Genomic DNA, 25,990 nt, shown 5'->3' on the forward strand with positions numbered 1-25,990 from the left:
AAACATTCAGTGAAATAAATCTTTCATGGATTCATGTGAGCAGCAGATGAACTTTGTACCAACAACATCTTCAATAACAGAGTCTGAATGAAGCTCAGGTGTTGATGCTGCTCACTGATTGGACGCTTGCTTTCAGCTCTGCTCTCAGTCTTTACTGCACAGGTGAAGGTAGAAAGTGTGACTGGATCTATAGACTGGAAACAGAGAAACATGCTGAACATTTGAAGCTTTGCAGCAGAAATGTTCATGTTACAAACACAGCAGAGCTGATCTGGGATCAGTGTGTTCACACCTGCAGCTACAACAAGGTTTCATGTCTCCACACGTCAGCATGTGAACTTTACTCTGACTCAGTCTGAGCAGTCAGACGGCATATTTTTAAAGTTAACACATCAGCACACACAGAGCTGAGCCCCTCCCACCTGTGCTGAGTTTCAGGTGGAGCCCCGCCTCCTTCCAGGAAGCAGCTCACCTGTGTGTCCGTGTTTAGTGTCCAGGTGTGGAGTGGAGCTTGTTGTTGGTGTGTGAAGAAACTGTAAGTTTGCTTTGTTTCCTCCTTTAACAGTTTGTCTTTAGGAACTTTACTGTTTGTTCAGCTCGTGTTTGATTTCTTCACACAACAAACTGTGTGTGTTTGTATTTCCGGTCTCTCCATTAAAGTCAGTGTGTAATGTTTCCTGGCTAACATCAGCTGTGTGCAGCTTAGTTCAGCACAAATCTGCCGCTCCATAGTTCACGGTAACGGACTCACAGCTGGACCAACGAGGCCGAGTGTGTCCGCCACTCTGAGCTACGTTCGTGTTTGTGTACTTGTAGTTTGTACTTTGAGTTCACTCAGAGCCCACAGAGGACGCAGCGTACGTGATGACGTCACAGCCCTTTACCTCCTTTACTGTCACTGTGATTAATATTTACACACGAGACACCTGCAGAGCTCTGACGCTGAGCTAGCACACCGCATGCTAACACTAAGCTAACGCTAAGCTAACACTAAGCTAACGCTAAGAGTTCTTACAGACACGAGTTAAAAAGCTGCTTTTAGTGTGTGATCAGAGTCCAGGACTGAGAGCAGCAGAGCTGATGGATGATGAATTACTGGATGGAAGAAGCTTCTCATTAGCAGTGAATCAGTGTGTGTGCAGTTCTCTGCAAACTCAGCAGCAAGAATTAGTGTGAAGCTTTAACTCTGCTGATCCTCTTTGAATCCTAGATCAGCTGAAAGGTTTAAAATGTTGTTCACACGTGTTGGACTGACTGAAGCTTCCAGTCACAGTGAATCAGTGTGTGTCAGTGAATGCATCGTGTGTGCTTCAGGCTCCATCTAGTGGACTGATAGCAGAGCAGTTGATGGCAGCTTCCTCTGCCTCACACTGCTGTCTGACTGCATCCAGCTGACACTGAGATGAAGCAGGAAAGAAGCAGCTGATATTTGGACAGCACACATGATGAAAGGAGGATTTCAGCTGATGTGCACATGAATGATTTGTGTTTCCTCTGCAGGTAGAAAGTGTGTGTGAGCTGAATTGAGCAGCATGGATCAGTGTGAGGACAGAGAGGGAGGGAGTCCCTCCCTCTAAAAGCACTCTGTGTGGGGAACATGAGAGCCAGACCAAAGCTCAGAGGTGAGATGACCATCTCTAACTGTCCATGACTCTTCTCCATGTCACAGCTCAGCACTCACATCACTGCTGCATCATTATTCACAGGAACCAGCCTGGACCTCCACCCAGCTCTGTGTCCTTACAGAGTGACTGGTCTAAAGGTCTTCCCATTTTTTTTAAATCCCAGCCTGTGTCTGCTGCAGAGAGGTGAGCTGTTAGCAACATGAACTCTTTGATTAAACTGCTTGATGTTGTTGGATATAAACTACAAACACGTCGTTCCCTCAGTCCCATTTAAACTGTCTTTTAAAACAAGCCTTTGGTTTCTAAACAACTGAAAACCCACTTCAGCAAACAGGAAGTGATCAGAGCGTCCGTCCACTTCCTGTCAGGCCCTGCAAACATTTCATATTGAAGAAAAGTAGTTGACATCTCACATTTTTACTCCACCACATTCAACCATTTTGACATTTTACAGCATGAAACTCTTGTCACATGACTCCTGTTATGTTATAGAGTCATGTGACCACCAGGGAGGGATTTGTATGGATGAAACACATTCAAATCAATCTGATTCATCAATGGAAACATTTTTGGTGTAAATGCAGCAACACTGAAAACGCTGAAGATAAAAACACAACAGATGAAATATGAACAAATCGAGGCTTTGAATACACGTGTGTGTGTTTGAGACAAAGAGATAAATGGATTGTGTGTCTGTCCTATTGCTGCGTGAGGATTTTATTGTAGATTTTGTGCGTGTACACTTTTGACCACGAAGGTGTTGAAAGGGCGTAAAACAGTTGGAGGCACCAGAGTGAACACTAGTGCTGTCAGCAGATTAAAACATGACTAATTAATGACACAATCTTCTGTCATTAATCCTGATTAATCACAATTACTTGATCAATAGCTGCAGTTACATTTTCCAACTTTATATTTAAGCCTGTAACAGACGTTTACACCATATAATGAAGTCAATGCAGAATAAACACAAAGAATGTTAAACGCTTCAATTCAAAGAGACTTTGAATAGTTTTCAGTCTTTAACTCAGCTTCTCTGCTGTAAATACAACTTTGTAACAAACATATATACTAAAAGCTAAGTGTGCACTAATATATAATAATATATAATCTATATTACTGCTGTTAATGAAAATGTTTAATCAGACTCATCACAGGGTTACTGTGGATTCATTTGGATGAATCACCATTAAACATCATTTTTAATGTAAACGAATCAAAGTTCATTTCATGAGCAAACAGACTCGAGAGAAAAGGGCAAATTTACACACTTAACATGTTTATTGAACATGTAAACATTGATTAACCTCCTGAATGAGCCGACCCCCCCAGGGACAGTCCTGCATGCTAATGATGGGCTCTGCTCTGTACCTGCAGGATTCTGTCAGCCACAAACTCCTCAGCTGATCCTGAATCTGAGCCCATCTGTCAAACAATCATTTTCTTCACAGGTGTGTGGAGGTGGCACTGATCCTGCAGCAGTCTAACACTCTCTGTCACTCTTCTTCAAGTCTTTGACACGAGGAACCAAAACTATGTTATTAACAACACTAACAGGTCTGCAGTTTGTCCACTTGGCAGTTGTGTCATCAGTGCTTTGCATCGTTGTGATATTTTAAGCTGGAAGTGCTTCGGTGAAAAGAAAATTCCTTCTGTCACGATGTGCAGAATCCTTCATGTTGGTCGGCTGGTCCGTCTTGTTATTTTTTTAATGCTCAAACTTTCCATCGGGAGGTCAGTGTGTGTTTGTCATCTTCCATATTGAGCTGATTGGTTCAGCTGCCGTCACTAACAGATGTGCTGCACATCTGCACGTGTGCAAAGGTAACTCTACTCGGACAAACTGCTCGAAGTGCGTTGATAGAAACATTTCAGGGATTTTGAGTCGTTCTGCTCTCCAGATGTGTCGTGTTAAAGGTTTTTATCATGTTAATCATGATAATGTTGCCTCCCTAAGATGATGACCAGAGGGGCAACTGGTTTCCTGTTCAACAACGTGTGGCGCTGTGATAAAGAATAGAAAAAGGGACACACGTTGAGCTGATGCCAGTTTCACAACAGGAAGGTTTATTCTTCACAACAGCTTAGAACAGCTTCAGGTATCACCATACTAACTGCAAAGAAATGGCCTTATGTTTCAGTCCAGTTTACCATACATGGCCACAGTTCCATGAGCTAGAGACTGTATAAATCCCTCAATACAACTTTGACAAAACATAAACAAAATGTTGCTTAAATCCATTGATAATATCAGATCCACAATGTATCACAATAAACACATTTGTTTTACAAAGATAAACAAAACACAATAGTGTACTCTGTACTTCATTTTTAACTACATTTACAAACATCGTAAAATTAACTCATTTTAATTCTTGTTCAGCACTAAATTATTTATGTGAAATGTATTTCCACTGTACTGACAATGTAACTTCTGTTTTTTTAAATATAGCTATTTTACTCTTTACAAGGAAATAATGTCTTTGACATAAAACAGACATATTCACTGTTCTGATACAACCTACAACTATATAGAGTGCAATGCTCCTTTAACAGCGTTCACTACTACTGTGCAGTCAGCATTGATCAAACAGTTTCCTTATAACACTTTATAAACGTCTTTGTATTAAACCACAAACTTGTTCTTATAACCACAAGATCAACCAGAAGAATAAAACGTAGTATGAAGCCCATTTATCAGAGTGCATAATACATCAAGAGTTCAGTCCAGAAATCTCTCACAGGTCAGATTAGCTTCCCCACACACACTCCGTATTCCACATTAGCCAAGTCCGCTAGCATTAGCATCATTTAGCCTGCAGCCTTAACCCACAATTCAGACACAACTCAGAATGAATCCATTTCTTTAGCGAGTTGCGCTCATTACCCACATAAACAACATCGTCCGTTTGTAAGGTCTGCAGTATACATTCATTTAAATGCATTTACTAACCTGTGATAAAGAATAGAAAAAGGGACACACGTTGAGCTGATGCCAGTTTCACAACAGGAAGGTTTATTCTTCCTCTGTGCCCCAAAACGCTACTCGATACCACTGCGCGTAATGCGCCCTCTAGCGGCTGGATGTAGGATAGCATCTTAAATGACAGGTACAAAGATACAATCACAACAAAACACAACAACAACTGGGCTGTTTTCCCCAGTTTAATTCTGATACTAGATTTTACTAGAAAGCTATTTTCAACTCTCTACAATAACAGATGAACCCCTAACCCTACATGTTAATTTTGACAGCACTGGTAACTCCTTTTTAATGTTCTTCTGTCAGATCATTGATTAGACTCGACTCCAAATACGAGACTCAGAAAACTCAAATGAAAACTCAAATCAAAGCAATGAGAAAAGGACTTCTTGTGTTAGAATGAAAACATATGGAAGTGGTCAGGTTTCAAACACTCGATGAATCTACTGCACAGTTACATTCAGGGACCTTTGGCCTCCTGAGAGCATTAGTTGATGGTTCATCACAGTTTTCTCAAAGTTTCCTCTGAGCTTCTGCAGCATCATCACTTCCATCACTGATGAAAGAAAGTTCATAGAAAACAGAAAATATATCTTCAGAATCTGAGAGTCTAAAACTTGACAGACTTGATTCAGATGAAGTTATTTGAGCAGAAACTCCTGGATCTTTATCCTGTGTTGATCTAATCCTTCATGGTTCCTCCACAGAGTGGACCAGCAGAGCTCAGAGGTTCCCAGTGGTCAGTCTGCCCAGCAGCATCAAACACAGCTGGACTCCATATTTATGGTCTGTACATGTACAACAACTACTTTATTATTAATATTAATAATGATGCATTTATTTATAGGTCCCTTTCAGAACACCAAGGACTCTGTGGACTAAACGACCAAAAGAAAACAAACTTTGAAATCAGACGGTGCAAATGTGATCACAGGGAAACGTTTTAAATATCGAGGCTTTAAACAGAAACCAAAGTGAAACAGTTTGTAGTCGAGATCAGTGGGAATGAAGCTGAATAACTGTTTCTTCAATAACTTTGAGCTCTTAAAAAACAAAAACCAGCTGAAAGTCTGGCTGCTCTTATGAAAAGTACAGAGAAATTATGGGTCGCTCAACACTTGTGCACAATATAAGAGTTTAAATAAATCTAAAGAATAACTCAAAGTCCTACAATCATACTGAGAAAATCATCTACAGCTAACTATCCAAGTGGATTTGTTTAAGACAGCTCCATCTGCTGGTGGCCCTCTGCAGGTGCATGAAAGGGGCGTGTTTATATTGAAAGTAGTAGAGAAAGTAAACCCCACGGGAAGGAGGAGGACTCTCAGCAGCTTCCAGCTCATATTCAGACATTTGACTTCTCACTGAAAGCAGCAAGTTTGAGTGTCTGTACCTTAGTTAGAAGAGATAACATGTCAGTAGTAATTAGAGTTGATTGAGCAATGCTGTCCTTATAATGTAGTTTATGATTTTTATACATCTTTTTATGGACAAGTCCAGTTTTTCTGTAGAGCCTCTCAAGTTGGTGACAGCAGCAGTGGAAGTTCACGTGTAAACCAGAGCAGCAAATCGGGTCCAAATGTGTTGTTCACAGTGAGTGGGATCATCATTGGCTGCTATGTTAACCTCCTGCAGCAGGATGTCTTTGGTCAGAGAATGGATAGATCACTAAGTCATTGTTGAGTTTAGGGAGACAGTAGACAGTTGGAGGAGGTTCAGCCAGTTGACACACAGTAGATAAAATAACTGAAGGCAGGAGCAGACACCTGTATGACTTTCCACCTCTCACATAGATTATTTCCCTGGGCAGCGCCACAGGGCTGGTAGATGTAAACAAAGCTGGAGGAGAGGATTGATTCATCTGAGAAAAGTCACAGAGTTGTGTCTTGATGCTCAATCATCCAGGTACGTAAATCCCAAAAAGCTTGATTCTGTTCATCTGGATGTTTTCAGTGGGAGAAACGTTTCATCATCATCAGGTGACTTCTTCAGTCTCAGCTGACTGCAGGTTTCAATCTCATAAACAGGACATTTGAAACAGGACTGAAACCAGCCCACTGAAGGAACAATGGGCTGGGAGGTCAGTTCATTGATCATTGGTACGCATATTGTCAGGACCATTGATCAATGGTTGTTGATCAATGGTCATGAGTCCAGTTCACAGAGAGCTGGGGAATGGCTGCAATCACAGCATGTAAGATGGTGACAGTTGTACCCTTGGGCCCCTCCTCCATTCAGAGATGGTCTTTCCTTTTCACATAAATGGCCTCCTTGACTCCGCCCTCAAACCAGCGTTCACATTTACTCAGGACCTTCTTGATGTGAAGTTCTTCTGCTTCGCTGGCTGCTGTGTCTGTGGGGATGGTGTTTGTTCTGTGTTGTTGCGTCCTGATGACGTCCAGTTTGTGCCCCAGTGGATGATGAGAGTCAAACCTTAAATACTGATCTGTATGCGTAAACAGAGTGAACCTTTAAGACCAGTTGTCTGTACGATCAACTCAGTCACCTGAAACATCTCCAAGTTTCTGGCTTTGATCATCAACCTGTTGGTAGTTCAGCTCTGAACACCAGTGAAATGTTTCTCCCACTGAAATCGCTGCATTCATATGAACAGCATCAACGTTTTGGGATCATGGAGTTGTGGACAAAGTCTCAGTTAATCAGATAAAGTCAAACCTATAATTGGTGAAGAGTTCGTGGATGATATGCCCCTTGATGGTAAAGAAGTGGATGTTGTGTGGACTAAAGTTCAGAGTGGTGGGTCATTCATAAATATTCTGTTCCAGCTGCTGGAGGACAACATCATCACTTTTGTGAAGAACGAGCTGAAGAAGATCCAGAAGGCTCTGAATCCAAATAAGCCCCAGTGCTTGGAGTTTCAGAGGGAGGATGATGAGCAGAGGAGAAACAGCAGAGAGGCATTTGTGAAGATCACAGTGGACTTCCTGAGGAGAATGAAGCAGGAGGAGCTGGCTGACCGTCTGCAGAGACGTAAGAGGATTTAAGCTGCTGGATAAATGAGACACTTGTGACACCAGTGTGTTCAGTCATTTCTCAGTGGGTCAGAAATTGTCATCAGCATTTTGTAAAATATGATTGTTAAAGTTGTATTTTTATTATTATTATTCAGAACTTCCAGCTGCTGTTTGTCATCGTAAACTTAAATCCACCCTGAAGAAGAAGTTCCAGTGTGTGTTTGAGGGCATCGCTAAAGCAGGAAACCCAACCTTCCTGAATCAGATCTACACAGAGCTCTACATCACAGAGGGAGGGACTGCAGAGGTCAATGATGAACATGAGGTCAGACAGATTGAAACAGCATCCAGGAAACCAGACAGACCAGAAACAACCATCAGACAAGAAGACATCTTTAAAGCCTCACCTGGAAGAGATGAACCAATCAGAACAGTGCTGACAAAGGGAGTGGCTGGCATTGGGAAAACAGTCTTAACACAGAAATACAGCCTGGACTGGGCTGAAGACAAAGCCAACCAGCACATCCAGTTCATATTTCCATTCACTTTCAGAGAGCTGAATGTACTGAAAGAGGAAAAGTTCAGCTTGGTGGGACTTGTTCATCACTTCTTTACTGAAACCAAAGAAGCAGGAATCTGCAGCTTTGAAGACTTCCAGGTTGTGTTCATCTTTGATGGTCTGGATGAGTGTCGACTTCCTCTGGACTTCCACAAAACTACAATCCTAACTGACCCTAGAAAGTCCACCTCAGTGGATGTGCTGCTGATAAACCTCATCAGGGGGAAACTGCTTCCCTCTGCTCGCCTCTGGATAACCACACGACCTGCAGCAGCCAATCAGATCCCTCCTGTCTGTGTTGGCATGGTGACAGAGGTCAGAGGGTTCACTGACCCACAGAAGGAGGAGTACTTCAGGAAGAGATTCAGAGATGAGGAGCAGGCCAGCAGCATCATCTCCCACATCAAGACATCACGAAGCCTCCACATCATGTGTCACATCCCAGTCTTCTGCTGGATCACTGCTACAGTTCTGGAGGATGTGCTGGAAACCAGAGAGGGAGGACAGCTGCCCAACACCCTGACTGAGATGTACATCCACTTCCTGGTGGTTCAGGCCAAAGTGAAGAAGGTCAAGTATGATGGAGGAGCTGAGACAGATGCACACTGGAGTCCAGAGAGCAGGAAGATGATGGAGTCTCTGGGAAAACTGGCTTTTGATCAGCTGCAGAAAGGAAACCTGATCTTCTATGAATCAGACCTGACAGAGTGTGGCATCGATATCAGAGCAGCCTCAGTGTACTCAGGAGTGTTCACACAGATCTTTAAAGAGGAGAGAGGACTGTACCAGGACAAGGTGTTCTGCTTCATCCATCTGAGTGTTCAGGAGTTTCTGGCTGCTCTTCATGTCCATCTGACCTTCATCAACTCTGGACTCAATCTGCTGGAACAACAACAAACAACCTCTACATGGTCTAAACTATTTAACAAACTAAAACTTCAGTCTCTCCACCAGAGTGCTGTGAACAAGGCCTTACAGAGTCCAAATGGACACCTGGACTTGTTCCTCCGCTTCCTCCTGGGTCTTTCACTGCAGACCAATCAGACTCTCCTACGAGGTCTGCTGACACAGACAGGAAGTAGCTCACAGACCAATCAGGAAACAGTCCAGTACATCAAGAAGAAGCTCAGTGAGAATCTGTCTGCAGAGAAAAGCATCAATCTGATCCACTGTCTGAATGAACTTGATGATCGTTCTCTAGTGGAGGAGATCCAACAGTCCCTGAGATCAGGACGTCTCTCCACAGATAAACTGTCTCCTGCTCAGTGGTCAGCTCTGGTCTTCATCTTACTGTCATCAGAAGAAGATCTGGATGTGTTTGACCTGCAGAAATACTCTGCTTCAGAGGAGGCTCTTCTGAGAATGCTGCCAGTGGTCAAAGCCTCCAACAAAGCTCTGTGAGTAAACATGTTGTCATCGCTTCATTGTTAAAATCATGGGAAATAAATCAGAAATGCTGAGTTCAAAGAGCACTGTAACATTTTTTTAAAATAGTAAATTAAATGATCATCAGTCACTCGGTAAATATATGGTAGTTTTAATGTTTCACTCCAGCATTTCTAAAACACACTTTGTTCTGTAACTCTTATCAAAGGACAATCCAGACCCAGCCTATAAGAACATGAGCTCTGATGCTTCAGCCCCTCTGACAGGTTTATTATCCTCAGCTTGTTCATTTGTCTCCAACTCCAGGAGTTTGGTTGTTTTATTCTAAAGCACAAACTTCACCTGCCAGACTTCACCTACATCTTTTTCTGATGTTCATAATTTAAGTTCAAGTTTGTATCTCACTTTCAGTGCACACTCTCCCTTTTTAAATATAAATCTCTGCTGTGCTGTCATGTTTTCATCCTGTATGGAGGGAGAAACTCGGTCTTCATTACTGAAATTGCCTCTAAGGTCGTGTTTCTTGTCAGTAACCATATGTAACTGTAAGGCTTCCATAACCAGTGTTATCACAGAATTACAGTGGGTTCACTCTGGGTCCTCTACAGTTTCTTCCCACTGTCCACAGACATGCAGTTAGGTTACCTGGTGATCTAAACTTCATGCAGGTGTGAGTGAGAGTGGTTGTCTGTCCCTCTGTGGGCTTAGTGGAAGAGACTGGATGGATCTCTGCTTTGTCTTTGATATATGCTGACAGAAAACATTCTCCATGAAGTCTGCATTTCAGCTCATCTCCTTTATACACACCTTTAACAGGAAGAGTTTTATACAGCGAGTGTTTAAAATCAAGTGTTATTCACAATACACAGGTAATGAGCATGATTATTGAATTACTAAAATTTTCTAAAATAATTGTTTTAGTTAATATTGTATGACAGTGTACACAGAATTATTAGCTCAGTAGGCAGAGTGGTCGCCCCATGATCATAAGGTCAGGGGTCGAATCCACCGAATAGTTACCTTGTGGTACCCCTGAGCAAGGTTCCATCAAGGTACCAATCATGTGCACTGGACTGGTAGCACTCATAGTCTCATAGGTTTAAATAAATTTAAAAAAAAAAGGGTTCAACATATAAACAAATTTAATTTGATCACATATATTGTTTGTTTTTTTTTGTTTTTGTTTTTTTCCTTTCTCTCACAGACTGAGCAGCTGTAACGTCTCAGAGAAAGGCTGTGAAAATTTGTTGTCAGTGGTCAGCTCCCAGTCCTGTAGTCTGAGAGAGCTGGACCTGAGTACCAACAGCCTGAAGGCTTCAGCAGTAAAGCTTCTGTCTGCTGCAGTGGAGAGTCCACATGCCAAACTGAATGTTCTGAGGTCAGATCAATTTGTATTATGTTTAGTTCTGTTTGTTTATGTGTTTGATGTTTGTTTTTGTTTATGTCTTTATCCAGTTATCCTTGTTTCATAGCATTTTTATTCATTTCAAAGTTAAACAGAAGTTTTACTAACCTGCTCAGCACAAGACAATAAGCTATTGCACCTTGATTACACTTTAACAACAATCTTTATTCATGTTTTTATCTTCAGACTTAACATCTGTGAACTCTCAGAGGAAAACTGTGAAGCTCTGTCCTCAGTTCTCAGCTCGCAGTCCTCTAGTCTGACAGAGCTGGACCTGAGTATCAGAAAGCTGCAGGATTCAGGAGTGAAGCTTCTGTCTGCTGGACTACAACGTTTAAACTGTAAACTGAATACTCTGAGGTCAGATCAGAAAACATTTAGTTTTTAGAATTATTAATTAAAGTTCATACATATGATGTTGTATCTTAGTATGTTTATGTTTTCTTTAAAAATAGAAAGTCAACATTTAATGTTGTGAAATGTATTAACAAACTCTACATGAGTACTTGTTTTATAGATTGTCTTTTATTTTTCAGACTGAGTGGCTGTAACCTGTCAGAGAGAAGCTGTGAAGCTCTGTCCTCAGTCCTCAGCTCCCAGTCCTCCAGTCTGAGAGAGCTGGACCTGAGTAACTCTGACCTGCAGGATTCAGGAGTGAAGCTTCTGTCCGCTGGACTAAAGAGTTCACAGTGTGCAGTGGAAACTCTCAGGTCAGGATTCAAACTTTTCCACAGATGATCATTTGAAATGTGATTTATATTATTGTATAAACAGGTAACTTTTACAGCTGTCAAGTGAACTTTTATTCACATTTGAGTGGATAATTGGACTCTGAATTACTAAAAGTTGTTATAGTCATGTCTTTGTTTATTTAAAAAAATACTTCATAAAATGCCTAATTTAAAGATTTAGGCTCCTTTGGGCCCATAATATATATATTTGATTTCTTTGTGAATGAAATTAGGAGGATATTGGCGACTGCTGATTGGCTCGCTGTTTGTTTTTTATTCACAGTACTTAATTTTAAAGGCTGATTTCTCAAAATGAGATGTTTATCTTTTCTTCTACAACATGTGGAGCCACCAAATCTTCTTGCTTCATTTATTCATTACAGTTTGATTTAAAGAATATTAGACTCGTAACATAATAAATATATTTATTTCACTTCTTCTTGAGAGAAAGAAAGGGATGACTGGGTGAGCTCCAGTGGTTCATCCCAGCAGAGAGAGCGGCACACTGGGCTGCAAATGATCACAGTAGTAATGGCCATAGTTTGATAAAACAGGCAGTCTTACCCTGTAGAAAATACAGGGTTCTGGTGCCGATGTGGGGGAGGGGACTCGCCCGGTACTAACTACATACTACTAACTACCTCATTCAGATGTCTTCCGTACTAACCTTGATAACAAGTAACTGCAGTAGCCTTATAGGTCAAATCAGTTTCACCTGTTAAAGTTAGCTCCACTATTAATTAGGGGTGGGGGAAAAAATCGATACTGTGTAGTATCGTGATATTTTGTTTGCTAATAATGTATCGATACAGGGACAGCAGAAATCGATATTTTGTTACAAACAATTTTTTCTCTGAAGTCAACATGCTCTGGAGTCAGAGCATGTTGACTTCAGAGCATGTTGATCCTTTTTCTGAGCAACAATCCTGACATTCCTTCACTGTCCAAATGTGTTTAACTTTTTTTTTGGCAGCAATAAACATGACAGTTTACTTATTTTAATTTAAGACATGTTTAATTTTAATTAAGTTTAAAACTTTTTTATTTAATGTAAAATTATATATTTTTTTAATTTACTTTCAAATTCTTCAGTTGCTGAATGGGCTGCATAGTTTTCATAAATTGCATAGTTCAGAATAGCTATAATTGTACCAGATGGTTGCATTCAGTTAAGTTGGACTAGACTGTAATACAAACCGTTCAGTTTGTCAACAATAAAACTGACTGAAATGAGAGAAAGACTGAGTGTGAGACTTTGATATTAGATAAAATGAATATTGATAAAGTTTACCTTTATGTGCAGAATTTAAATATCGCAAAATATTTTAAAAAATCGCAATAATATCGTATCGTGCGTTAAGTATTGTGATAATATCGTATCGCGAGTTGTATGGTGATTCCCACCTCTACTATTAATGGTGTCACTTGTTATTTCTGGGATGAGTTTAGTAGCCTGAACAGCTGCTTAAAGGAAAGTAATTAAATAATAAAAATAACCTAAGTCCGGGGGAACCTGCAAGAGCTGTTTGCACAAAGAATAATGCTCAGACTTTGAGGTTTTATCGTTTTACACAAGGTTTAAAAATGAATGTCCACAATTGAATTGCAGAAATTGTTATTGAGCTAATACTGATGTAGTTGTTATCTTTGGTAAGGAGAGGTTGGAGGAAGGATGAGCACAGTCAGGCCTAAAGATGCTCTTAATAATAATAATGGATTGCATTTATATAGCGCTTTTCGAGACCCTCAAAGACCCTTTACAATCCCACTACAGGGAGTGCAGAATTATTAGGCAAGTTGTATTTTTGAGGAATAATTTTATTATTGAACAACAACCATGTTCTCAATGAACCCAAAAAACTCATTAATATCAAAGCTGAATGTTTTTGGAAGTAGTTTTTAGTTTGTTTTTAGTTTTAGCTATTTTAGGGGGATATCTGTGTGTGCAGGTGACTATTACTGTGCAGAATTATTAGGCAACTTAACAAAAAACAAATATATACCCATTTCATTTATTTATTTTTACCAGTGACACCAATATAACATCTCCACATTCACAAATATACATTTCTGACATTCAAAAACAAAAGAAAAACAAATCAGCGACCAATATAGCCACCTTTCTTTGCAAGGACACTCAAAAGCCTGCCATCCATGGATTCTGTCAGTGTTTTGATCTGTTCACCATCAACATTGCGTGCAGCAGCAACCACAGCCTCCCAGACACTGTTCAGAGAGGTGTACTGTTTTCCCTCCTTGTAAATCTCACATTTGATGATGGACCACAGGTTCTCAATGGGGTTCAGATCAGGTGAACAAGGAGGCCATGTCATTAGTTTTTCTTCTTTTATACCCTTTCTTGCAGCCACGCTGTGGAGTACTTGGACGCGTGTGATGGAGCATTGTCCTGCATGAAAATCATGTTTTTCTTGAAGGATGCAGACTTCTTCCTGTACCACTGCTTGAAGAAGGTGTCTTCCAGAAACTGGCAGTAGGACTGGGAGTTGAGCTTGACTCCATCCTCAACCCGAAAAGGCCCCACAAGCTCATCTTTGATGATACCAGCCCAAACCAGTACTCCACCTCCACCTTGCTGGCGTCTGAGTGGGACTGGAGCTCTCTGCCCTTTACCAATCCAGCCACGGGCCCATCCATCTGGCCCATCAAGACTCACTCTCATTTCATCAGTCCATAAAACCTTAGAAAAACCAGTCTTGAGATATTTCTTGGCCCAGTCTTGACGTTTCAGCTTGTGTGTCTTGTTCAGTGGTGGTCGTCTTTCAGCCTTTCTTACCTTGGCCATGTCTCTGAGTATTGCACACCTTGTGCTCTTGGGCACTCCAGTGATGTTGCAGCTCCAAAATATGGCCAAACTGGTGGCAAGTGGCATCTTGGCAGCTGCACGCTTGACTTTTCTCAGTTCATGGGCAGTTATTTTGTGCCTTGGTTTTTCCACATGCTTCTTGAGACCCTGTTGACTATTTTGAATGAAACGCTCGATTGTTCGATGATCACGCTTCAGAAGCTTTGCAATTTTGAGACTGCTGCATCCCTCTGCAAGATATCTCACTATTTTTGACTTTTCTGAGCCTGTCAAGTCCTTCTTTTGACCCAGATTGCCAAAGGAAAGGACGTTACCTAATAATTATGCACACCTGATATAGGGTGTTGATGTCATTAGACCACACCCCTTCTCATTACAGAGATGCACATCACCTAATATGCTTAATTGGTAGTAGGCTTTCGAGCCTATACAGCTTGGAGTAAGACAACATGCATGAAGAGGATGATGTGGACAAAGTACTCATTTGCCTAATAATTCTGCACTCCCTGTATTCATTCACTCTCACATTCACACACTGGTGGAGGTAAGCTACAGTTGTAGTGGTAGGTTAGGTTTTGCCCAAGGACAAAATGACCAAGACAGAGAGAGCTGGCTCATCAGACAGACAAGCTCATCTTGTAACCTACTGGTTCGCTGGTCAGCACACCAGCTGACTAGCGAACCGGCTAACTAGCACACCAGCTAACTAGCACACCAGCTAAATAGCAAATCAGCTAACTAGCAGACCAGCTAACGGCAGCCACAAGCTGAAGGACGATTAAATGTAGTGGAGATATCAGAGATGACACTGGTGTGTCCGATTCACTCTTTAGCACTCTGGTCACTCCGGTGTGTCAGCCAGAACACCACTGAAGGCCAAATGATCCCAGCATGTGGAATAAAGAGCTTAAGGTTTGGTTTGAGACACTTTATTCTTTCACTGATTGATTCTTGCGGCTGTGATCATGTGTGTGGTTTCTTACAAAAAGGAAGTACACAATACAAATACATGACAAATAAGATGAATAGATAAGTTACATATCCAGTTATATGTACGTACATCAGTATAGCTAATATAGCCATATATAAGGACAAAGATCACAGTACTATAATGCAGTAATGTTAAACACAAAGGTGTATATCTACATAAATCTGTCCTATCAGTGATCAGGGTACTGTAGTATACTTCCACTACATAAACTATAGAAACTAAACGACATTAGTGTGACTTTAAGTTACCATCAGTACAGACGAACTGATGGTAGTTGTACAAAATAAAGGCATTGCAATTATTGTGAAGGGCTTCCGGTTAAACTAAGATCAGCTGATTACCTCATAACAAATTGTTTGCTATAGAACGCAGCTCCCACTCTTCATTAATATCATGTACTGTAACTCCCAAGTAACCATGGTTACCCAGCCACGCCCAGTAGTCTCCAGAGAGACCAACAGCTGGTGCACGTTGTAACGCCGTGGCTTTCATAGTCTCTCCTTTTTCTACAGCTCATGTGTTCTTCTTGTGATGGTGCGTCTTGAGGGAGGCTCATACATGCCGTCATTTGTTGATCCTAAGAACGTTCCTCAGACCGACTTCTTCAACAACACTAATCGGCCTGCAGTTTGTAGCTACTCACTTCACTGTGGTGTTTGTTAGCTTGTCTTTCTTTGGTTTTATCCTGACTCCTCCCACAAGCTGATCCTACGTAGTCTGCCCAAGCCTCCCACCTCTGTTTGTTTGGGTGGTTTGTTTGCTGCCATCAACAGCGTGTAATGCATTTAAGTGATACTTCAGACATGAAGTACTGCGACAATAAAAAACTCAACTTTGCTTAAAAATAACTTTAGTTGTATCAACACTGCCCTCTGGAATAATTAGACTTTGGTGACAAACTGATGTGATCTCCATGTTTCCTTTGTTGGACTGTGGGCGAGTGTCAGAACTGAATGTACTGAGTAACATGTGGAGTTTAAATATGTGTCAGTTCCAGTTTTAGAGCTCTAAAGTGCAGCTATCATGTTAGGAATATGTTAGGAATAGACAGGAACACTGAGCACACTGAGGTCAAATCTTTATTTATCCAGTTCATCTGTAGGCTGAGCTCAGTCCATCCATTTAGTGAAATGATGTTTAAAGGTCTCCTTGTTCTGTGAGCGTGCACAGATCCTGAAGCAGAAAGCCTGGGTTAACAGAGAAATGATCATCACTGTGATGATGCTCACCATCTCTGACTGGGATTTGAGGTTTTGTCAAAGCAGCAAAGAAAGCCTGGCTATGTTGGACTGGGTGTGGAAGCAGCTCCCAGTTTGAGTTCAGGAGACAGACACCCTCTCTACTTTGACGATCAGCTTCAAACTTTCCTTTTTGATAAAACTTATAGTTAGAGCTGGATCAGGTGACCCTGAACCATCACTTAGTTATGCTGCTATAGAGATGGATAACAGATGGATTGTTGTTTTGTGTGTCTGCAGTCTGTCAGGCTGTCTGATCACAGAGGAAGGCTGTACTTCTCTGGCCTCAGCTCTGACCTCCAACCCCTCCCATCTGAGAGAGCTGGACCTGAGCTACAATCATCCATGTGACTCAGGAATGAAGCTTCTGTCGGCTGGACTGAAGGATCCAGGCTGGAGACTGGACACTCTCAGGTATGGAGAGAATGTCTGATATAGGAGGAAGAGCTGGAATCATTTCCTGTGTCTTTCACTCACTTCCTGTTTGTTTCCTGCAGATGAGACATGAACAATCACACATGCAGGAATATTTTCAGGGACAGACACACTAGTCTAGCTGGATAGTACATGGATATTTATGTAGGGGGTCTTCAAGGAGTCTGTTTGCAGGAACATTAATGATAACTGATAAGTCATGTTGAGAGTTTCATTAAAAGTAGACTTACAGTTAGGTAATATTTGGACAGAGACAACATTTTGTAACTTTAGATACAAGTATCAGCCATGTGTGTGTTTCCCATGCTGTATGTCCACAGTCACAGTGACAGTCAGTGACACTGACAGAAGGATGAAACAAGGCTGTGAATCATTTCAGTCTGTGTGTGTGACAAAGAGGCAGACAGGAGCAGCTAACATTTGGAAATGGAAGCTTACTGGAAACACTACATTCACGGCTGAATTCACAATAGATTTGTTCTCAAGTGCACATTTAGCAGCTAATGCTAATACTGTTTTCCCTTTGCTTTCTACAGCAGCTATTGCTAAGTAGGCCACTTTGCTCCGCTAAGGATTTGTGTGACCATGATGGAGACTCTGATAAGCTAATGCTGCTAAGCTAATGCTGTTTATGGGCCCTGTTAGAATCAATATTTCATTCTCATTCTGTTGTTTGAGAACAATATTAACGTTTCACATCATTATAACACAAGAGAAAAGGGTATTGGCATTAGCTACTAGTGCTTATTCACCTCAAATTACCTTTAGCTGCTAATGGCAGCCTACTTAGCATTAACTCCTCACTAATATAATGCTAATTTACATCAAATTAGCATTAGCTGCTCAAGTTGTTATAAGGAAAAAGAGAAAACGGTATTAGTATTAGCTGCTAATAATTATTCACCCCTAATTAGAGTTAGCCCCTAATGGCAGTCTACTTAGCATTAACTCCTGACATTGTTATAATGCAGGGGAAAAGAGTTACCATTATCGGATAATGCTAATTCTCATCAAATTAGCATTAGTTAATAACGGTAGACTTCATATCATTAGCTGCTGTCATGCTTACAAAGCAAACAGTATGAGCATTAGCTGTTAATCCTTTTTCATCTAAAATTAGAATTAGCCACTAATGGCGTATTGTTAAAAAGTAAGAAAAAACATTGTTAGCATAAGCGGATAATGCTAATTCATCTCAAATTAGTATTAGCTAATAATGGCACCTGCTTAGCATTAGCTGGTCACATTGTTATAAGGCAAGAAAATATGGTATTAGCATTAGCTGCCAATTTCTATTTACCTAAAATTAGCATTAGCCACTAATGGTAGCCTATAGCAAAAACTTCTTAATGCTAAATGAAGTTAATTAATGCTAAGTAGGTTTAACTGAAATTAAAGTAGTGTTAGCATTAGCTGCTGATATTGTTAAAAGGTAAGATAAAACATTGCTAGCAGCAGCGGATAATGCTAACACACATAATAATTAGCATTACCTAATAATGGCAGCCTTCTTAGCATTAGCTGCTCATATTGTTATAATGCAAGGGAAAAGGTGAATTAGCATTATCCACTAATGCTAATTCACCTAAATTAGCATTAGCTAATAATGGCTACGTACTTAGCATTACCTACTAATATTGATATAAAGCAAGAAAATATGGTATTAGCATTAGCTTCTAATGCTTTCTCATCTAAAATTAGAATTAGCCACTAATGGCATCCTATTTAGCATTAACTCTTCACATCGCAAGGGAAAAATTAGAATTCAATTAAAAAAAAAGTGTTCACATTAGCTACTTGTATTGTTAAAAAGTAAGAAAAAACATTGTTAGCATAAGGGGATAATGCTAATTCACCTCAAATTAGTATTAGCTAATAACGGCAACCTACATAGCATTAGCTGGTCACATTGTTATAAAGCAAGAAAATATGGTATTAGCATTATCTGCCAATTCCTATTCACCTAAAATTAGCATTACCTGCTAATGGCAGTCTACTTAGCATTAACTCCTCACTAATGTGATGCTAATTCACATTAAATTAGCTTTAGCATTAGCTGCTAGCATCAGCCTACCTAGCACTAGCTGCTCACATTGTTAAAAGGGAAGAGAATACGATATTAGCATTAGCTGGTAATATTTATTCACCCCTAATTAGAATTAGCCACTAATGGCAGCATACTTAGCGTTAACTCCTCACATCGTTGTAATGCAAATGAGGCTAACTTGCATTAAATTAGACTGCTGTTATTAGCTAATGCTATTTAGCAGTAGCTGCTCACATTGTTATAAAGCAAAGGAAAACGATATGAGCATTAGGTTCTAATGCGTATTTGCCTTAAATTAGACGTAGGTGCTAATGGCAGCCTACTTAGCATTAGCAGCTCAGATGTTATAATGCTAGGAAAAAGAGTGTTAGCATTAGCCGTTCACATTGTTATAAAGTTAAGGGAAATAGTGTTAGCATTAGCTACTCACATTTTTAAAAAAAGTAAGTGTTAGCATTAGTGCATAATGCTAATTCACATCAAATTAGCATTAGTTAATAACGGCAGCCTATTTAGCATTAGCAGATAATGTTGACCTTGGCCCACTGGAAAAGTTAAGAACTAAAGATTTAGGAGTGTTTCTCGATAGCTCTTTCTCGTTTGAGAAACAAATGAATTCTGTTATTAAAACCAGCTGTAAGGTTTATATTGTTGACTGTCATTTATGCTTAGAAATATTTACTCATATATGCTTAGAGTTGTATAATCGATTGCATAATGATAGAGGTTTGATCCTTAGTAGTCTGTAAAGACTCTGTGTGCCTTCCAGAGTGCTCTGGCATGCACACACCACTTGGGGCCATGAGAGAGGTCGTACCCTCTCTTACTGATTTATGGTGTAGGACAGGGGTCTCAAACTCAATTTAGCTGGGGGCCGCTGCAGGCAGAGTCTGGGTGAGGCTGGGCCGCATTAGGTTTTCCACAAGAAAGGCATGGTTAAAAAATTCCAATCTTCTCAAATCTCTTTATTTTTATTTTTTAACACAAAATATGAAAAATAAATAAACAAATTAAGAATTAATAAGAAAAAAATCAATCTGTAATACATAAATAAAATAATAATAAGATATTTTTAGTCAGTGAACTTGTGTGTTTTTTTCAGTCTTCTATATCTGCTGTATTTAGATTGAAATGTCTGTATTAACAGTTCTATAACCTTCTTCTGAACATGAATGGAACACTGTAGAAAATGAACTGTTCTTCTGAACATGGCTTCTCTTGCCTACTCCTTGCTGCTAGAGACCTGGCAGCGTTTCCTCTCGCATAGCCGAGCCAGATTTGGCCTGAGGGAGGAAGCAGTTGCGACCCTCAGTATGTCTTGAAGATGATCATCCGTAAGTCTGGACCTGTACTTGGACTTATTGAAGTTCAAAGTGGAGAAGAGCTTTTGGCACAAGTATGTGCTACCAAAAAGGCACATGGTCCGCTTGAACATTCGGGAAAGCCGAGGGAAACTAGGGCTCAATCCTCTCAAAAATTGTCCAAGCTTGTCTGCTTTTCCACTCACCTCCCTGAACTTTGCTTTGAGTTCAGAGTTGCACTGCAGCTCAATGAGCTCCATTTGAAGCACAGAAGGGGCATCTTGCACATCAAAGGAGAAGGGGTCCGCAAAAATGTGAAAGGTGGCTCTGTGTGTCTTGAAGTCAGCAAATCTGTGATCAAATTCCTCCTGTAGCCTCAAAATGACATCAACATACTCGTCAGCACTGAATGGTGTGCCTGCATCCACGAGTGCCTTGCATGCTGGGAAATGGCAAAGGTTTGTCTGAGAGAGCTGAGCTTTCCAGAGCGCCAGTTTTGTGGAGAATGCTCTCACGTTGTCATAGGCAGCACTGACAAGTTGCCCCTGGCCTTGTAACGTCTTGTTCAGTACATTAAGCTCATGTGTCATATCAACAAGAAAAGCTGAGTCCATGAGCCATTTGGGATCAGTTAGCACAGGAACACTAACTCCATCCTTCTCCATGAAGGCTTCACTTCTGCTCTCAACTCAAAAAGTCTCTTTAATACATTTCCCCTGCTGAGCCAACGTACCTCAGTGAAGTCGAGCACATCCCCATATTCTGACTCCATTTCCTCTAAAAAAGCACAGAACCTTCGGTGCTTTAAGCCCCTGGATCTGATTTGGTTGATGCATTTCACAACAATAGACATCACATTGTCAAACTTCAGGCATTTGCTGCAAAGGACCTGCTGATGGATGATGCAGTGCAGAGCAATGGCCTCCTCCACGCCTTCCTCTTCCAGTTTGTTTTGTGCCACCAGTCCATGTTTCCTCCCTGTCATTGATGGCGCTCCATCTGTTGTTATTCCAACAAACCTCTTCCATGGCAAACCAACATTCTCAATGGCATCACACAGCTTGTAAATATCTGCTGAGCGGTGGTCTGGCCATGCATTGGAATTACTGTGAGCAGCTCCTCCATCACTTCAAAACTGTCATCAACACCACGGACATACATTGGGAGCTGGGCAGTGTCGGTGATGTCTGTGGTCTCATCAAGAGCGACTGAGTATACACTGAAACATTTGGCTTTCTCACACAGTTGGTCATAAATGTCACTTGACAGGTCAGAAATGCGATCTGCTGCGGTGTTGGCAGAAAGGCTGATGTTGCTAAACTGACCTTTCTTTCCCGGACAGACTATATTTGCAGCCTGCAATATGCACTTTTAGACAAATGCACCTTCTGTGAATGGCTTCCCTGCTTTAGCAATCATCTCACTAACCACGTGGCTCCGACTGCTGCATTATTCTCTTTGGTTGCTTTCTTGGAGAAATCTTGCTGCCTCAGTAGATCTGTTTTAAGACTGGCAACCCGGTTCGCTCTCTCGTCTCCCTGGTATTTTGCATCCAGCTCAGCATGTCTAGTTGTGTAATGACGTTTCAAATTGTATTCCTTGTGCAGCGCAACTTTCTCTGTGCAAATGAGACAGGTCGGGGTGCCCCTGTGCTCAACAAAGAAATATTGCATTTCCCACTTTTCCTGAAATTGTCGGTGCTCATCACCAACCTTTCTCTTCACCGCAGGCTTTGAAAAAGACATGTTTGGGGCTATGTGACATTTATAATTCTACTTGGTGTCACTGTCGCATTGAAGTTTCAATCAAGCGTTTAGCCGACGGACGGGGAACGTCTCAACGCGTAGAGAACGTCATTTCTGCTTCTTTTTCTTGCAACCGTAGCACGGCGATCGGCAGATAAAAAGCCGGTAGCAGTCTCCTTTGTTTCTACGCTCGATGTTCATGTCTTTCATGACGACACGAACACCGTGGCGTTTGCAGATGGTAGAAAGTGCAGGGATAGCGAGCGCAAAAAAGGCGACTGCTCACGGCGCCGGGCTGTTGTTACAGGAGAAAGAAGCGGAAATGACACCGTGACATATAACAAATAACATCAGCTGTTTCTGATGTTAGTTGTTTTGACTGCTTTTACATTATATTGAAATATATGTAATGTTCATGTTTGCTGCAATGCAAACGCAGTGATGCAAATAAAAACATGGAGCCACAAATTACGGTGCGACCCTATAATTAGTCCGGGTTACCGGGGACTGTTGTTGCCGATGAACAGGTGTCGCTATGTGACTGCAGACTAAATTGGGCTGCATTGAGTTCATGACTTTTCTTTTATCCCGCCGCCTACGCATCACTGTGAGAGTTAATATGAGATCTCTCTCTGTGGAAAAATAACTTTAAATCCCACTGACGTGTGTATAAATCTATATACGTATAATGTCCCGCTGGGCAGCAACTTAAAAAAACAACTTTTTTTGAAGTGTTGTGAACGCAGCGCGCTGGGGCGAATGTCGGCGTTTGCCCAATAGAAAGGAGGAAGCCAGCCAGGCACAGAAAGAAAGAAACACTCCAGGGCAACGCTGCTGGAACTTTGACTCATTGAGAAATGTTTCCCTGCTTGCATCAAGCCCGGCTGGTGTCCCCTGAGATCCATATCCCACCCTGATTGGTGGGTTAATTCAGCTCTGCCCACAACACTGTAAAGTGTCATACATTATCAAACTAACATTACATTTTCATATTAAGGTGGGGCCAAAAACTATCGTCCTGCGGGCCGCAACTGGCCCGCGGGCCGCGAGTTTGAGACCCCTGGTGTAGGAGGACACCTACTCTGTGTCTGGTTAAGTATAAGAGCCCTTTGTTAGGGGGACCGCTGGACTCTTAGCACCAGCTTTGGGGTCACAGGGTCACATCTGGAACACACACAGACACACACACGCACACACACAGACACACACACACAGACACACACAGACACACACACACACACACACACACACACACACTATGCACAGACTGGTACTCTTTGTTCATACCTGTGTAAGACGTCATAATGAACTTGTGCATATTCATGTAAGCTCAATAAAGAGCAGTGTTACGAGGGAGCAGACGAGAGCGACTGAGGTCAAGTGAAGGAACGGCGCTGTCACAGTTCTCTCCCTCATCAATTGTCTGGTTCCAGCGGTGGGTCTGTGCTAGACGACCCATCACCAGCTTTTTCCACTGGTTACCAGTACGTGGTAGAATCCACTTCCAGATCTGGTTGTCTTTAAATCTGTGAATGGATTGGCTCCATCTTATCTCTCTTTAACAAAAGAATCCAAGTGGAGCCCTCAGGTCTGCAGATAAGCAGCTTCTGACCAGAACTAGACGTAAAAACAGAGGTGAGCTTTATCGATGGCTGCAGCCAAACTCTGGAACAGTCGCCCTTCACATCAGGTCGTCACCAACACTGGACATTTTTAAAAGCCGGTTGGAAACACATTTGTACTCTGTAGCTTTCAATCCTGACCAGTCTTTATAGTCATTACTGTGTATGTTTCCTATTTTCTCTCTACTCTGTGCAGCACTTTGGCTCAAGCTGTTTTTAAATGTGCTGATAAATAAATGTAGATTTCTTTGAATAAAACAGTGGAGCCGAGCTTTGAGCTCAGTGTGTAACAGTGTGTGTGTGAGAGCCATGTAATGTCCATGTGTGCATGCTGACTGTGCTGCTCTGACCCCCCTCCTCCTTTCAGGGTGGAGCCTGCTGGAGTCCGATGGTTGAGACCAGGTCTGAGGAAGTGTAAGTGTGTTTTTAATGGGATTCATGAAAACAAAGCAGCACACATTCAACCATCTTCATCATGTCAGGAGTCATCATCAAAGTGTCAATCAATGAACAGATGATGGATCAATAACTGCAGCTGGATTGTGTTTGTTCTCTCCATCAGATTCCTGTCAACTCACAATCGACACAAACACAGTGAACACAGAGCTCCAACTGTCTGACAACAACAGGAAGGTGACACATGTGGAGGAGGTTCAGTCATATCCTGATCATCCAGACAGATTTGATGTTTATGAACAGCTGCTGTGTAGAAATGGTCTGACTGGTCGCTGTTACTGGGAGGTCGAGTGGAGAGGAAGAGTTTATATATCAGTGAGTTACAGAAGCATCAGAAGGAAAGGAGACAGTGATGACTGTTGGTTTGGATACAATGATCAGTCCTGGAGTCTGTACTGTGATTATAATGGTCCTCAGTCTGTCTGGCACAATAAGATACTAACATCCATCTCCTCCTCCTCCTCCTCCTCTGTCTCTAACAGAGCAGCAGTGTATGTGGACTGTCCTGCTGGCACTCTGTCCTTCTACAGAGTCTCCTCTGACACTCTGATCCACCTCCACACCTTCAACACCACATTCACTCAAACTCTTTATCCTGGGTTTTGGTTCTGGTCTCCTGGTTGCTCAGTGTCCCTGTGCTGAGTGGAGTGTAAAGAGTGTCTCCTGTTACAGAAACACTCTGACTGTTGAACAGATAGTTCAGTCTGTACATGTCTGTCTCTTTCACTCACAAACACGTTTTCAGATTCATGGATTCAATCAGTTGATGTTTGAAACTCTTCTAAATGATTCCTTGTAAACTTCTTCCTCTTTAGTCACAAACAAACAGGAAGTGATGTCACATGTGTTCCTGTCCACACAGCAGAATGAGTCTATTGCTGACAGTGATGTACAAACAGAGTGAGCATTTCTGAGGCCCAAAATAAACTGAGTAGTTCACTGAATGAACAATGGACTGTGAGCTCAGTTCCTTCATCATTAGTATGGATTATATATGTATATGTATTATATTAGTATCATATATATCAGGTGCTGCTGCTTTCAGTCATTGTGCAAATGTGCTGTTTGTAAGCTTGTAAAGCTGCAGTCAGCTGAGACTGAAGAAGTCACCTGATCAGTGAGCAAACGTTTCTGAAAACGTCCAGATGAACAGAATCAACCTTTTGGGATCAGCCAGCAATGCAGCATCATTGTTGTTCAGCTTCAGAGGTTTGCAGGAATGAACTGATGAGCAGAAACAGCTGCAAAGTCCAAGAAAATACCAGCTGGAGTTCAGCTGCATTTGAAGAAGTCAAAGAAAAGTAAGGATGGCAAAGGGCGACGTTTTCTTCCAAAGAGCTGCAAACATGGTCGACGCCTCATTAGAAGAATCATCTGGACATTTGTGAGGAACTCTAACCAAGAAAGCAACGTCACACAGATCCAACAGACAGTTTCCATGACTGCAAGTGTTGAGTGGAAAAATGCTACATTGCATTATTGCATCCTCTCACCACAGGAGGCGCTGTTGGCACCACTGATTGCTGATCAGCTGTTCTCTGATGATCTGATTGATACTGTGAATAACGGGACTCACTGAACTCTGTGACACAGTGAAGATTACAGAGTTTAACTTCAACATCTGACTGACGTCACACAGACAGAAGGATGAACCAGTGAGGCACAGA

General features: G+C 41.5%; 2 protein-coding genes across 2 annotated transcripts in view; both read left to right on the forward strand.

The window, feature by feature from the left end:
• Positions 1-25,990, forward strand: part of LOC309702172 (NACHT, LRR and PYD domains-containing protein 3-like) — a 270,070-nt gene that overhangs the window by 206,858 nt on the left and 37,222 nt on the right. The window lies entirely within an intron of this gene.
• LOC309702196 (protein NLRC3-like) lies at positions 1,531-25,274 on the forward strand. The gene is made up of 11 exons (XM_082526703.1): positions 1,531-1,622; positions 1,707-1,808; positions 5,316-5,394; positions 7,395-7,599; positions 7,739-9,539; positions 10,733-10,906; positions 11,120-11,293; positions 11,470-11,643; positions 16,958-17,131; positions 24,235-24,281; positions 24,430-25,274. The coding sequence occupies exons 3-11, from the start codon at positions 5,392-5,394 to the stop codon at positions 24,963-24,965; spliced, it is 3,288 nt and encodes a 1,095-aa protein (XP_082382829.1). The 5' UTR covers positions 1,531-1,622; positions 1,707-1,808; positions 5,316-5,391; the 3' UTR covers positions 24,966-25,274.

This window comes from Aulonocara stuartgranti (assembly GCF_965226115.1).
Source record: "Aulonocara stuartgranti genome assembly, chromosome: 3".
NCBI lineage: Eukaryota > Metazoa > Chordata > Actinopteri > Cichliformes > Cichlidae > Aulonocara > Aulonocara stuartgranti.